Raw genomic sequence first — 15580 nt, 5'->3', positions numbered from 1 at the left:
AACATAGAGTTGTCATACCCTTAGTACCGCATAGCCCTTGGATTTGAGAGGGCAGGTGATATGTAGCAAACCTAAAAAGAAACAAGGGTCATATCCTAATCAGGCACAGCAGCTTATTGGGAAACCAATTAAACCTTGCACAGGGGAATAAATCTAGCCAAGCATGATTGCCAGTGAGAGAACCAATATAGCTAGATGTAGCAAGCAGAGAAGAAACAAATAATAATACTTTATATTTATAAGCCACTGTAAGATTACAGAATTCTGTACTCAGAACAACTCTGTGAGGTTGACTGGATACTGTGAGCAGAGAACTAACATAGCTGGGTAGAGTAAGCAGAAAGAGCCAGACACTGAGCATAGCAGCTACTACTTCTACTACTACTACTACTACTACTACAACAATTAGTACTATTACTACCACCATCACCATCACCGTTACCAGTAGTAATAATAATAATAGCCAGTATTTATATAATAATTTAAGGTTTGCAAAGCACTTTACAAATACAATTTCATTTTATTCTCACAACAACGTTGGGAAATAGATATTATATTATTCCCATTTTACAGATAAGAAATACTACCATTTTATAGACTGGCTCGGGGTCCAATTGGAAGTCAGATCTTCCTTACTCCAGGTCCATCACTCTATCCATGGCTACCACCTAGATGCATTATATAAAACTAAGCACATTTGGCAGAATGTTCAAAGTAGGCAAAGGAATACTAAAATAGAAAGACAGCACAGACAAAAGGAAACTAGTACATCTTATCTTATTAGCTGTATGATCCTTAGCAAGACATTTAAATTCTCTGGGTCTCAGTTTCCTCATTTATATAATGAGGGGGTTAGATAATAGCCTCTGAGGTTCCTTATAGCTCTAAATCTATATATGATCCTATAATGTGAGCACATTGGGTAAAAAGGAAACGAATACATATGGAGAGAGTGGAAAAGAAAAACAACAGAACTGGGTATTAGTGAAACAAATCCCTAAAAATATTGAGCAGCAAAACAGAGCTGCAGGGCTGAATCTGCCAAACTGACTAAGGAGTGCTGTCAATCAGTCACCAAGAAGCATTCAGCCAATTTATAAGCAAAAGAGCTTCTGACTAAATAAAGTTGATCTTGTCCCACACTTTTTAGAACCAAAATCGGCCTATCTTGATCAACTGAGGACAGCAAAGGATAGAGAGACTGTGGGAGAGGCCATGTTTCCCAGAGTCCTGGATTTGCAATTGAAAGGCCCTAGGAAAGAACGAAGTCTATGGGGCCCACAAAAGAGGGAAGATTTAATCTCAGTAAATAAGGACTAACTTCATTTTATTCTAGTGAGGTGTATGCCTGGAAAGGTGTATGTAGCTCTGTGATTTGAGAGGACTGACATTAAATTTTCCTTTTAGCACAGAGGTGGTAACTGAAGGCACTAAATAAAGTATATATTTTTCAGATTTGGCCAATGTTTTGATTCATTTTATTTAGCTACTCTTTCTAGAGGTAGAAGGGAGAATTCTACTGGAGATAAGGAAGTCATTAAGAACTCATAGTAATGGGGAAAAAAATAGCAAAAAAAAAAAATGGTTATATATAAGTAAATGCCATTTTAGGATCTAAGAAGATATTATTGAAAAAATAATTCTGTAGAAAAACCTTTTTGGTTATATGAATCACTCCAATTTTTCCATTCTGAAGTCTTAGATTTTTATAGAGTGGTTTTATTTAAAGTTCATGTGAACATTTAACTAGGGAAAAAAGTCACCCTGTTCCCAAAGTTTTTAGACAATTTATCCTAAAAATCTCTTTCCTTTGATGTTTTACCCTACCCCATTAATCTCTACTACTCATCTATGTACATTCCCATTGCCACCCTGTGGGGAAAGTTAACCAGCTCCTTAGGCTAAACTTACTAGCCCAAGTGGCCCAAACTTTGATTTGCCTTTTGCATAAAGGCAGATATATTGATCGCTACAGGCCTGACCTGTGGTGAGGCTTAAATGAGATAATGGATATAAAACACTTTGCAAACCTTAAAGAGCTATACAGTTGTTATTATCATCATCCTCATCATACAGTCACCAGGGCTCCAATCTGGAGATGACTTTATTCAATAAGCCTTCTACTGTCCTCCTGCTGAGCTCAAACAATGTTTATAGAGCAATAAGACATGTGCCAGTAAATGTTTAACAATAGGGCTGGAATGGGGAAGAGGAAGAAAAAAACGTAAACACACACTTTTAGGTTTACTTTGCATTATTAACACTTAACTAAGTATAGACAATAAATAAAACAAAAAATCAAGCCCAGATTTGTAGAGACTGCCAATTTCTAAGGTGTAAATGCTTACACTGAAAATTTAACAATGGTTAGCAAACTAGTTAAAGCTGAATCCAGAACATGTTGGTTTTGGCCTCAGTCCTATGCCTCTGTTTCTATGATATGGAACTTAATGCCTTCTAAGCAAAATATGTCCTTTTAACACTCTTGTGATATCATCCAGTGTCTATCATTAAAATCACTCATAAAATGCAAATGTATTATTAGGAATGGGGGTTATCCACGAATACCCATGATGAGTTTAAGAGAATAGGTAATTTTAGGCTTAAAAGTCAGAAAGCAGTCACATTCCTAGGATGGAACCCAGAACAACTAAGGAAAGTGAAAAGAGAAATTCTGTGATCTATGCAAGAAACTGGGAAGGGAATGGAACTCTGGGGGTAATAGAGCAAAGGAATCTTTCTCATTTACTCCTTTCACCTTTTTGAAATGCAGCCAAAGGGTCCTGAGGGTGACTGACTTATTTAAATTTCCATCCCCAATGCAGCAGATTAATTGCATGTGTGCACTGAAACAAAGATAGAAAGAGAAAGAAGAAATCTGGTCTGTGGTCTGTCACTCTGGGCGCTGCTGATGAAGGGAGCCAGGTGATTGTCTCACAGCACTTTCCTCGGCAAATGTACAAAGCTGCTTCAGCTCTACCTATATTCTAAATTAACCCCTAAGAGACGGTGCAGAACTGCAACTAGCTATGTTGATGAGTAGGACAAGATGTGCCTGAGGCTGCTCCAGTTTAGGAAGGGGGAAGAGAAAAAACTGCAAAGGGAGTGGTACTCTTGAGGCTGGTGTTTAGAGGCCCCCCAGGGTTCGGAGAACCAGGGAGCAGTAGCAGAGGAGTACCAGGCCATCAAGGAATTAACTTAGGAAGAAGAAAAGTAATCATTTTTCCTACTGAGGTACTAAATTCAGTTGTTTCTATGCTGCTGAAGAACTTAAAGGGCCATCTTCATCCCTGGGAGAAAGATGTGGTCCACCCACCCACTCCCATTGCAACTGCTGTAAAGTACATCACTTGAGAGAAAGCAGGGTATAGTGGATAGAATCTCAACTCAGAAAGTCCTGAGTTCAAACTCGACTCTAATACTTTTTAGCTGAGTAAGCCTTAACTTCCTTAATCTATAAAATGGAGGGGTTGGACCAGGTGGCTCCTAAGGCCTCTTATAGCGCTAAATCTACGATCTGATAACTTCTGAGTGAGAGTCTGGGAGTTCAGGTCTACACCATTCTAATCATGTGCTCTAGCTAACTTCAGTTTGCCTTAGAATCAAAGAAGCCAAGCCTATGGTTTATGGATCAGGATGAAAACTCTATCACAGTTGTCTAGGACCTTGGGGGCAAAACTGCACAGCTGGCTGTCCTGAGAGGAGGTATCACAGTTTGCCACACCTACCCAAGTCTCTCCTAAATCTATCCAACTACAAATTAAAACCTGCTTCCTTTTTCCTGTTCTCAATAAAATTAGAGAACAGCTGCTAATCACCATCTGTACCACATTCCTCTATATAGTTTTTGCCTGTTATTAACAGCCTCTCCCTCTCCCAGACCCCAGTTTGCCTCCAGCTTTCTCTTTCCCAAGCTAGACAATCCCCATTCCTGCAGCAATGCATTTTCCCATCTGGATCCATTTTCTTTCCTTAAATCTTTTTGCCTCAGGGCAGGAAATTTAAACCAGTTGCACTCCTCTAAGAAGGCTGGGGAAGTTCAAAGGTGCAGCTGGGAAAATCTGGCAACAAAAGATACCTGCAGAAGAAGATTTCTCGAAGGAGGGTAGAGGTCTGAGCTCTCATGAGCCAAAGGATGAGGAGGGAGACCTAACCCTGATTCAGGGAGCTAATCCCCTTAGTACTAAGAAGGACAGAACTATCTCATAGGCAGAAGGGTAGCACAGGAACCAGCAGTGGTCAGCTCCAGTGGGGAGGCTCCTAAGGAGCTGTTCTTTAGCACCTTCTGCTAAGGAAGGAAAGGAAGGGAGACAACGCTTCAGTGCTTGCTGGTAGGTCATTCTTTTTCTGAACATAATCTCTGCCTCTTCTATCCCAGGGATAGAATCCCCTCAAAATTTTGCTCTTCTAGGCTTCTCAAATGTTCCCGATAAAAGGTACTGTAAGCAAGTCGAGACAGGAGAGGGATATAGTACCTCAACCCTAGCTAGAGGGTGAATACAGCTGCCCTCCCAATTCCAAAAATCTTTTCCTTCCATCTAAGATCTGTGCCCATCCCACACACACCCACAGTCAGACTCCTTGAATTTTCCTTCCTATGAGATATTACAAGGTGGATAAAATTGGAGCCAGGATATTCCCAAAAGGATCATGGGCTCCCCACTTTCAGCTGCTCATCCTAAATTATGAGACCAGGGTCTTCTGCTTCACATGAGCTGGGAAACCAAACTTCCACAATCTGGATGAAAGAGCACAAAACTAGGAGGAGTTAGGACATCTGCTGTGATACAAATTAGGCGTCCTCTTTTTCCTCTGAAAAATGAGATTGGACAAGGTGGTTTCTCAAGTTCTTTCCAACTCTCATACTACAAATCTTATGAGAAATGAATTCCATAATTTGACCTCAGCTCACCCCCAATTTCAGAGTCTTTCCTATTCTGTAATGGAGGGATTGAGACCTCCTCTCTAAAATAAAGGAGTTGGAATAAATGATACCCAAGATCCCTTAAGACCTAACATAATAGTTTGAAAGCTAGGGGCTGGTTGGTTGGTTTTTTGATTTTGGTTTTGGTTGAGTTTTTAGTTGTTTTTTAGTTTGTTTGTTTTTGTGGGGGAGAGGGGTTAGTACCTTCAAACTCTTTTAATCCATTCATCCAAAAAGAAGTTCTCTGTTGAATGTAAGGATTACAATTCTACCCCCACTTCATCCCCAAATAATATAGTGGGTCCTTTGTTCCCAAGTTTAAAAAAAAAACACCTGCCTTTAGAACCTAATTATCAAGAATACAATAGAGAAATAGAACAAGGCCTGAACTGTCATTTCATTGATATAGAAATTTTCTCTACCTAAGGCAGTAAGCAGTTTCTCTATAATTTATTGTCCTAATGAGTTGCCTGGGGCACTAAGATATTAGTTGATTTGTTCAAGGTCATCTAAGTATGTTTGTGTCAGAGGTGATACTTGAACTCATATCTTCCTAACTCTCAGGCCAGTTCTCTACTATGACAGTTTGCCTCTCTGGAACTACTTGATAATCTGTGAAATAGGGGAAGGTATGTAGCTCAGCAGTAGCTTTGAGTTTTACCAAGAATTCTGCCTCTTTTCACAGGGTCTGGATCTAACTCCCTCACTCCCCACCAAAATCTATGGGTACCCTTCTTCCTTCTTGCTTTAAGAGGGGTTTGTAATGCTTGCTCCAGTCACAAACATTCCTAGTTGAGGCTACAGGGAGCCTCATGTTAGCCTCCAGAGTCATGCACCAGTGCAAACTCCCAGCTCAGGGGACCTTATTCCCCATCCTTACTCCCTCCACTCCTTCCTGCATACAGGGCCAAGATGTCCAGACATCTGGGAGGATTAGAGCCCTCTTTGGACCTAGGAATTAGAGGGCTTGCTCCCTTTAGGGGATAATGGTCAGAATCCCCTCACCCTGCCACCTGCCTGGGGAACCTGGAACTTCCGAGTCTTCAAGGGCTGAGACTGTCTCGTCTGGGCTCAATTTGGCGGCTTCTTCCTCCTCCTGGCTTGTGGCTCCTGGTTCTTCCTGGGCAGCCACAACTTCTCCAGAAACCTCCCCTTCTTCATGGCTTGTGGCTCCTGGCTCTTGCTGGGCAGCCACAGCTTCCCCTGAAAGCTCCCCTTCTTCTTCTGAGCTGACTTCCCCAGATTCTTCTTCAGATTTCTCCTCGGACTGATTCTCTTCCTCTTCCCCTTGTTCTTCAGAGGATACCTCCTCCAACTCCTGGCTGGTTCCTAGTGAAACCTGACCTTCAGGAGAGAGCAGCTCAGCCTCCTGCTGTGCCCCAGAGCTGTCAGTGTCTTCTGCCTCTCTGGCCTTGGCTGGGGCTGAGCTCTCCAAGTTCTGATTTTCCTCCAAGGTTCCCTGGGGCTCTCCCTGGGCAGGCACTTCTGCCCCAGCCTCCAACTCTTGTTCTCTTTCCTTAGGCTCTCCTGCATCTGCATCAGCCTCCGGTAACTCATTTTCTAGTGTCATTTCTGTCTCCTCGCTTCCTGGGGTCTCACTAAATTCTTGGTCTCCATTTTCTCTCATAGAATCCTGGCCACCATCGTGCTCTGAGCTGGAAGGGGACTCAGGTTCCGCTGCTGCCATTTCCTCTTTTCCTGGTACGTCTCCCATCGCTTCAGTGGCCTTCTCTCCCTCTCTAGCTGGCCCTTCAGCCTCTCCTGCACTAGAAGATTCTGAGCCTCCTTCAGTCACAGCTTCCTCTCTCAAGGGACTATCCCCAACCCCTTCCCCTTCTGAACTATCTCCCTCCATAAGCTCCTGCTGCTTTTCCTCTAGAGGTTCTCCTTTTCCTTCTTCAGAACTAGCCTCTGCCTCTTGCCCTCCTGCACCATCTCCCTCCATTAGCTCCTGCTGCTTTTCCTCTAGGGGTCCTCCTTTTCCTTCTTCAGAACTAGCCTCTGCCTCTTGCCCTCCTGCAGCATCTGCCTCCATGAGTTCCTGCTGCTTTTTCTCCAGAGGGACCTCTTTTCCTTCTTCAGGGGCTTCCCCTTCCCTTACAGCTCCAGCCTCAGCAGCAGCTTCCCAGGGCAGAGCCGACTCTAAGGCAGAGGTATTGGCTTCAGGGTCAGAAGCAGGACTATGGTGACCTTCAGCATCAGCAGGGGGCCTGGGCTCCCCACCAGCCTCTCTCTTCTCCCAATTCTCAGCCTCATTGTCATCTGTGTAATGGAGCTGCAGGTTCTTCTCTGGAGGGACTGGGTCTGCATAAAGTGCCCTCTCCTCCTCTAGACTTGGGTCTCCAGCTGAAAACTGATTCTCCAACAAATTGGCAACATCTTCCGTGCCACCCGAGGCAGAGACTTGCAGTTCTAAATGATCAGAACATGATCAGTCAGTTTCACAGGGTTGGCACTTGATCTGCTCCTCTAAAAAGCCTAACTAAAGCTAACCTTCACCTTCACAGGATGAGGAACTAATTGGTAAACATAGTACCTTAGGGTCTTACCCCTACTAGCTCATTTTATTCTTATAACATCCTTTGAGGTAGGTGGGAAAGTGTAATTAGCCCCATTTTACAAGAGGTCAAAACTGATCCAAAAAGAATTTACACCCTTATAGAGTGTAAGTTCCTTGAGGGTAAGGACAATTCTTCATTTTTTTCTCTTATATTATCAGATGTCTTGCACATAATTGGCACTTAATAAATGTTGTTAGATTGAATTTCGAGGCAAAAGTAGGACTAAAAAATAGCTCTCTAGTTTAGTGGTCAGTCCCTAAGTCAAGATACTTTCCATGAGAACCCTATGACTTCATACGTAAAAGGGAACATAAGGATGGCAAATTAAGTCTTTTTAAAAGGGAATATGGAAATGGGTGTTTAAAAGAATTGCACATCAGCGTGATATTTGTAGAAATGTGTATAGAAGAATTGCACATCTGAGGGAAATGAGCAGGACCAGGAGATCATTATATACTTCAACAACAATACTATATGATGACCAGTTCTGATGGACCTGACCATCCTCAGCAACGAGATCAACCAAATCATTTCCAATGGAGCAGTAATGAACTGAACCAGCTATGCCCAGAGAAAGAACTCTGGGAGATGACTAAAAACCATTACATTGAATTCCCAATCCCTATATTTATGCCTACATGCATTTTTGATTTCCTTCACAAGCTAATTGTACAATATTTCAGAGTCTGATTCTTTTTGTACAGCAAAATAACGTTTTGGTCATGTATACTTATTGTGTATCTAATTTATATTTTAATGTACTTAACATCTACTGGTCATCCTGCCATCTGGGGGAGGGAGTGGGGGGTAAGAGGTGAAAAAATGGAACAAGAGGTTTGGCAATTGTTAATGCTGTAAAGTTACCCATGCATATATCCTGTAAATAAAAGGCTCTTAAATTAAAAAAAAAAAGAATTGCACATGTTTAATGTATATTGGATCTAGGGGAGGGGATAGGAGAAAGGAAAAATTAGATTACAAGGTTTTATGAGGGTGAATGTTGATATATTTTGAAAATAAAAGGCTTTAATTAAAAAATAATAAGCATGAAAAACTTTTAAAAATAGATCTGCACATGTTTAACTTAGATTGTTTGCTGTCTTGGGAAGTAGAAAGATATGGAACACAAGGTTTTGCAAAAGTGAATGTTGAAAACTATCTTTCCATACATTTGGGAAAATTAAATACTATTGAAATAAACAATCAAATAAATAACAAACAAATGAATGAGTAAATAAATAAAAATAATGAATGAATAAATAAATATGATTGGCTCAACACTACCAGGTATTGCCAAACTGTTAAAATAGCATTTACTTATATTCCACCCCTACAGATTTTAGGCTTATTTATCAGTATAGTATTTCTATTTAATATATGTATCCACAAATGGGGTGAAAACAGGTGTTTGCAAGCAAGATTATCTCAAGTTACATGTCAAAATACTTAGGGGATTACTTAGTGGTTCTCAGCATCATTAAGTCCCATACAGCCTCTGGTACTCTTTAGGGCAGGTATTTCATTAGAACTCTGCTCTCCTTAGCTGCTCTAGCCCCTGCATGAATTTGGCAGGGAAGGTATGTTTTTTGTTTTTTTTTTTTTAATTACAATAGAGTTCCTTCTGATCTATGCTCCAGAAGCCAGTCTTCTAAAGGAATACCATCTAAAGCCTCCAAACTTTCTTGAAAGGTGAAAGTGTGAGAAGAGTAAATAGAAAACAAGAAAAACAAATTATAGCCCCAGATTAACTCTCCTTCTGTGGGGGGAACTTGGGTAGGAATGGTCAGTTAAAAGGAAAGGATCCTCCCCAATCTTGGAACTCTCTTGAGCCCTAATATCCCTGTTAGACAAACATATTTATGCCTACCTGAGGAAGCAGGCTCTAGATCCCAGACTTTGGGTTGCTAAAATAGCATCTTGATTTCACTTCTCTCCTCTTCTCTATCCACAATGTTGGCCTTCCTGGGATAAGGATGCTCTTCTGCTGCACCAGAGCGGACCCCTAAAATCTGGTATTCCCTAATCTCTTTAGACCTGAGGCACCTAAGATCAAGATCAATCCTGAAGGCCTGAAGCTATTTGGAAGGAATAATTTTTCAATAGTCTCTTTGGGACCCAGAATTCTGGAAGAAGGTATTAGTTAACTTTGACAATAAGAATAACAATAATCTGATATATATATCCATAACCCTCTGCAATTTCCCAGGGTCTTAGCATCCATTCTGTTCTTAGATCTTTCTAACATCCCCATGGTATTAGAGAAGCAACCTGAGGTAAAAGATTCCTCCAAGGTTACACAGATATTTAATATCAGGAGAAGATCTAGAAGATTAAATCTTTTGACTCCTATAGTATACTTTCTAGTTGTCTAGAATACCTCTCTCCCTCTTTCAGCATCTCCTCCGAGTTGGTAATGAATGCTCAAAAGCCATGTAAGATATTATATTTGAATCTCAGTGCTCTCGAATTGCTCCCTGATCCTTCCCTACCATTAAAGCTTACCTCTCCCAAGTACTAGTCCTCCATGAAATAAACCAAGCCACATTAATGTGTTAATGGGTGACTACAGCTTAATGTCTAAGCCTCCTGGATCTCAAGAATCAGAGAATCATACAATGTCAAAGCTAGAAAGAGTCTTAGGGAATCATCCCATCCCAATCCTATTTTACAAATTCAGATAACTAATTAATAAGTTCCAGATAATTAAGTTACTTATCCATCTTAATAGGTCTTCAAGAAACAAAGGCCTTTCAAAAAAAAGCCATCATAAATGGTGAAGAGTTCTAGCACTCAAGCAAACTATAAGAACAAAGTGGAGAAGATTTTTGATTTGCCAGAGGAAAAAGTGGAGATTTTGGCTCTTTCCAAAATCCTACCACAAAGGTTGCAACTATCTAACTACATGTAGGCCAGTCCTTTGTGGGATGAGGCTGCTCCATCTCCAATTCTCAAGTGGCCTAGCTACCCTTAGGACAGCCAGTGCTTGAGGTTTTCCCTAGAGGAGCTCTTGGTCATGAAAGCAACAGTGTGTAATAAGGCAAAATGTGTTAGACTGGGGCTTAGGAAACTTGGGCTCTAATGGTCAAAGGATATGAACAGACAATTTTCAGATGAAGAAACTGAAACTATTTGTAGTCATATGAAAAGATGCTCCAAATCACTAATGATCAGAGAAATGCAAATTAAGACAACTCTGAGATACCACTATACACCTGTCAGATTGGCTAAGATGACAGGAAAAGATAATGACGAATGCTGGAGGGGATGTGGGAAAACTGGGACACTCATACATTGCTGGTGGAACTATGAACAGATCCAACCATTCTGGAGAGCAATTTGGAACTATGCTCAAAAAGTTATCAAACTGTGTGTATCCTTTGACCCAACAGTATTTCTCCTGAGCTTATATCCCAAAGAGATCTTAAAGGAGGGAAAGGGACCCACATGTGCAAAAATGTTTGTGGCAGCCCTTTTTGTAGTGGCAAGAAATTGGAAACTGAATGGATGCCCATCAATTGGAGAATGGCTGAATAAATTGTGATATTTGAATGTTATGGAATATTATTGTTCCATAAGAAACGATCAGCAGGTTGATCTCAGAAAGGCCTGGAGAGACTTACATGAATTGTTACTAAGTGAAATGAGCAGAACCAGGAGATCATTATACATGGCAACAAGGCTATATGACAATCAATTCTGATGGACATGGCTCTCCTCATCAATGAGATGATTCAAACCAGTTCCAATTGTTCAGTAATGAAGAGAGCCATCTACACCCAGAAAGATAACTGTAGGAACTGAGTTGGACCACAACATAGCATTCTCACACTTTCTGTTGTTGTTAGCTTGCATTTTGTTTTCTTTCTCAGTTTTTTTTTCTTGATCCGATTTTTCTTGTGCAGCAAAATAACTATATAAATATAACTATACATATATTGGGTTTAACATATATTTTAACATATTTAACATGTATTGGACTATCTGCCATTTAGAGAAGGGAGTGGGGGGGGGAAGGAGGGGATAATTTGGAACAGAAGGCTTTGCAAGGGTTGATGTTGAAAAATTACCTATGCATATGTTTTGTAAATAAAAAGCTTTAATTAAAAAAAAAAAAGGAAACTTGGACTCTGATAGCAGCTCTGTTACTAATTATGTGTAGAGTCAGAAAGATCTGGATTCAGATCATGTTTCAGATCCTTTACTAGCTACATAATTTGAGCAAGTCACCCAACCTCACTAGGTCCAAGTTTCTTCTTCTGAAAAGTGAGAGGGTCAGATTAATCATCTCTAAGGACCCTTCTAGCTTTAAATATGTGATCTCATTACTTTTCAGGACCTAGGTTTCTTTAATTCTTAAAAAAAAAAAAAAAAATGGAGTCAGGAAGGGAGAGGTTGGATTTCTAAGGGTGTTTTCAAATGCTATGGTTTTAAGTTCCTAAACTCCATAGCCTCTGATCAGTCTGAGGAGAGAAGGTGGAGAGAGAGGAATTGACTATGAGAGAAAGGAAAATGGCAAACCTCCCTCTTAATTTCCATGTACCTGATCTGCCTAGAGGCCAGAAGAGGGGAAGGAAAGCCAAACTTCATTTGTTCCACAGTTCTGAAGTAGTAGCTATTGGCATCATGCTGCCTGTTCCCTTATGTTTTTGCTGGGGAAGCCATTAAGCCCCCACTATTAATTTGTAATTAATTTGTTAAGCCCCTACTATTGTGTAACGCAATGATAGGCATAGCCACAGAAACAAAGCTACATGAGACAAAAGTCCTCATTCTCAAAGAGCTTACTATGCAAAATAGGCAATTTCCAGCTGCTAAAACTCTACATGCTTCAACATAGCTGCAGGCAAGCAGGTAGACACAGACCCTATGGGTACCTAAGCAAAGAGACAGCAGTACACAAACACACACATACATGCTTCATTGAAGCCTTGGGGAAATGCAAAAACATCCCACCTGCCTTAGCACATGCCAGACTCTAGCATTAGAATCCTGGCTCAGTACTCGGTAAGCCTCCAGACCCTTGTGGCCTTCAACTGCACCAGCCATCCTTCACCCCACCCCATCAGCACAACAACAGATCTGAGGGTCCCCATGGGTCTGGGGCAATAACTGTGGCACTAAGTAATCACCCAGGGCCTGCAGACCCTAGACCAAGAAACCTAAAACAGTTCCCCTACCACTCCTAAAGCAGAGTTCAAATTTATTAAAAAAAAAAAAAAAAAAAAAAAAAAAAAAAAAGGAAAAATGCTTAAAAAAAAAAAAAGATGAATAAATAACAATAACAAAGTAAAGGGGGTGGAGAGAACTAACAGAAAAGAGAGCAGACCAAAGGGAAGATGTAGACAGAAACAAAACACTATCAATGAGGGAGAGGGTAAAAAGAGAGAGAAAGAGCAAACAGGAGAAAAAAATAGGATAGAAGGAAGTACACAACATGAAATCATAACTGTGGATGTGAATGGGATGAACTCTCCCATAAAACAGAAGCAGATAGTAGAGTAAATCAAAAACCAGAATCCTACAATATGTTGTTTACTTGAAGCAGAGAGATGCACACACAGAGTAAAAGTAAGGGAATAAAAAGCAAAGTCTATTATGATTCAGTTGAAGTTAAAAAAAAAAAAAAAAAAAGCAGGGTTGGCAGTACTGATCTCAGCAAAAGCAAAAATAGACGTAATTTAAAATAATAAGGAAGAAAATACATCTTGCTAAAAGGTACCATAGGCAATAAAGTAATATAAAATACTAAATTTAAAGCAATACTAAACACATGTGCACCAAATGGTATAGCATTCACATTTTTAAAGAAGTTTAAGTGAGTTAACGGGTTTATGACATGTAGAAAGCATTACAAAATGTAAATAGATAATCTTGATTACATTAAATTAAAAAGCTTTTGCATAAACAAAACCAATGCTACCAAGGTTAGAAGGAAAGCAGAACACTGGGAAACAATCATTACAGTGTCTCTGATAAAGGCCTCGTTTCTCAAATATAGAGAGAACTGAGTCAAATGTATTAGAATACAAGCCATTCCTCAATTGACAAAATGGCCGAATATGAATGAGATATCTATAGGCATATGAAGTGATCTAGATTACTTCTGAATAGAGAAATGCAAATTAAAACAACTCTGAAGTACCATCTCATACCTATTAGAATTGTCATGACAAAAAAGGAAAATGATAAATGTTAGAGAAGACATGGGAAAATTGGGAAACTAATGTGCTATTGGTGAAATTGTAAACTGATCCAACCATTCTGGAGAGCATCTGGAGACCAAAGGTCAATCAAACTATGTGTAGCATTTGACCCAGTAATACCACTACTAAGTCTGTATCTCAAAGAGATCATTAAAAAGGGAAACAAGTCTACATGTGCAAAAATACTTATAGCAGCCTTTTTCATGGAGACAAAATATTAGAAATTGATGGGAATGCCCATCAATTAGAGAATGCCTGAACAAGCTATACAATATGAATGTAGCAGAATATTATTGTAAAATAAGAAATGATAAATAAGGAGATTTTGGAAAACCCAAAAATACCTTTATGAAATGATGTAAAGTGAATTCAGCAGAATAAGAAAACACTATACACAGTATCAGCAACATAATAATCCAAGATAAGTACAAAGGAGTCACAAAGAAAAATGCTGTCCATAACCAAATACAGAACTGATGGACTTTGAATGCAGATCAAAACATATTTTTATCACATACTTTATTTTTTTACATGGGTTTTTTTTAATCTGTTTCCTCTTTTGAAACTGTGACTAATATGGAAATGTGTTTTACATAATGGCATATGTAGGCCCTATATCAAATTGCCTACCATCTTCCATTCCAAAGAAGGTAGGGGAGGGAAGGAGAAAAATTTGGAACTTAAAATCTTGTAAAAATGAATGCTAAAAATTGTCTTGATATATAATTAGGGAAAACAATAAAATGTGATTAAAATGTGGTACCCAGAGCTGAAAAAAAGTGCTTACTATTCAGTAAACATATAGTCAAGAAATAAAATTCAAAGTAGAATATGACAAATGTCTAAGGAGTATAAAAAGATCTATGAAAGCAGATAAAGGAATGATCAGGGTGAAGTATTATAGTAAAGTGGAAAGTGGAAACCCTACTTTGTGAGCTAGAGGACCTAGGTTCAAATCTTATATTAACAATTTACTAACTGGATGACTTTAGGCAGCACTCCTCACTTGACCTCCCTGGACTGTATTTCCTCATCTATAAAATGGGTCTAGACTATCTGGCCATTAAAGTGGGCTTAAAAAGGGGCTTAAAGGGGGCCCCTTATTTCCAAAGACTCGGAAATGAGAAAGCATAGACTCTATCTGACAACGTCAAGTTTGCTTAGAACATAGAGTATGTGTAAAGAAAAAATAAAGCTAGAAAGAGAAAGCAAACAGAAATTATGCAGGTCCTTCAATGCCAGGCTTAGATATTTAAAGACCTCTTGTCTGCCAGAGGGACTTCCATGATCTCCCTAGCCTGGTTGGCAAGTGTGGCCAGTCCCTTTATCCATGACCTTACCATTTAGGTTACATCTTTGTGCCTATCATTTTCTTTCTTTCTTTTTATACAGATGTAGAAATATTTTTCCAATATATGTTATACTTGTTAAAATATATGTCAGCTCCAAAATATGTAAACATATTTGTAAAATTAGCTTGCTGCACAAGAATCAGATCAAAAAAGAAAGAAAATGAATATGTTTAGGTTGATGTTTAGGTAATGATATAGACAAAACTACAAACGGATTCAAAGAACTAGATAAATCTATAAATGGCAAATCCATAATAGATTAAGGGGAGTAAGGGAAGAATGTCTGAAACATGTAAGTGGTGAAGTTGATATCAAATAAGAAATCTCTTGGTGCCTTCAATAGTTACAGAAACAGGAAGCTTGGATTATAATCTCAGCTGTGCTACTAACATGCCATGTGTTTTTAAATATTTGCCTAGCTTCTTAAATTTTGATTTCCCTCATATGAAAAATATGAATCAGAAATGGCTTAATGGCCAAACCCAAAAAGCGGTCACTCATGGTTTCATATCACCTTGAAAGAAAATCTTCTTTCTACTT

General features: G+C 39.4%; 1 protein-coding gene across 2 annotated transcripts in view; it reads right to left on the bottom strand.

Annotated features, from left to right (window-relative positions):
- The window catches only part of SRL (sarcalumenin), a 69947-nt gene that overhangs the window by 19625 nt on the left and 34742 nt on the right, over positions 1-15580 (bottom strand). Inside the window, exon 2 of one of the 2 annotated variants that reach the window (XM_031945611.1) lies at positions 5942-7336. The exons of the other annotated variant lie outside the window; for it this stretch is intronic. Within the exon in view, the coding sequence (XP_031801471.1) occupies positions 5942-7336 (1395 nt within the window). The remainder of the gene's footprint in view (positions 1-5941; positions 7337-15580) is intronic. 2 annotated transcript variants of the gene reach the window in all.

This window comes from Sarcophilus harrisii, chromosome 1, assembly GCF_902635505.1.
Source record: "Sarcophilus harrisii chromosome 1, mSarHar1.11, whole genome shotgun sequence".
Lineage (NCBI taxonomy): Eukaryota > Metazoa > Chordata > Mammalia > Dasyuromorphia > Dasyuridae > Sarcophilus > Sarcophilus harrisii.
The sequence above is the reverse complement of the archived record's forward strand: the minus strand, read 5'-3'. Positions and strand labels throughout refer to the sequence as shown.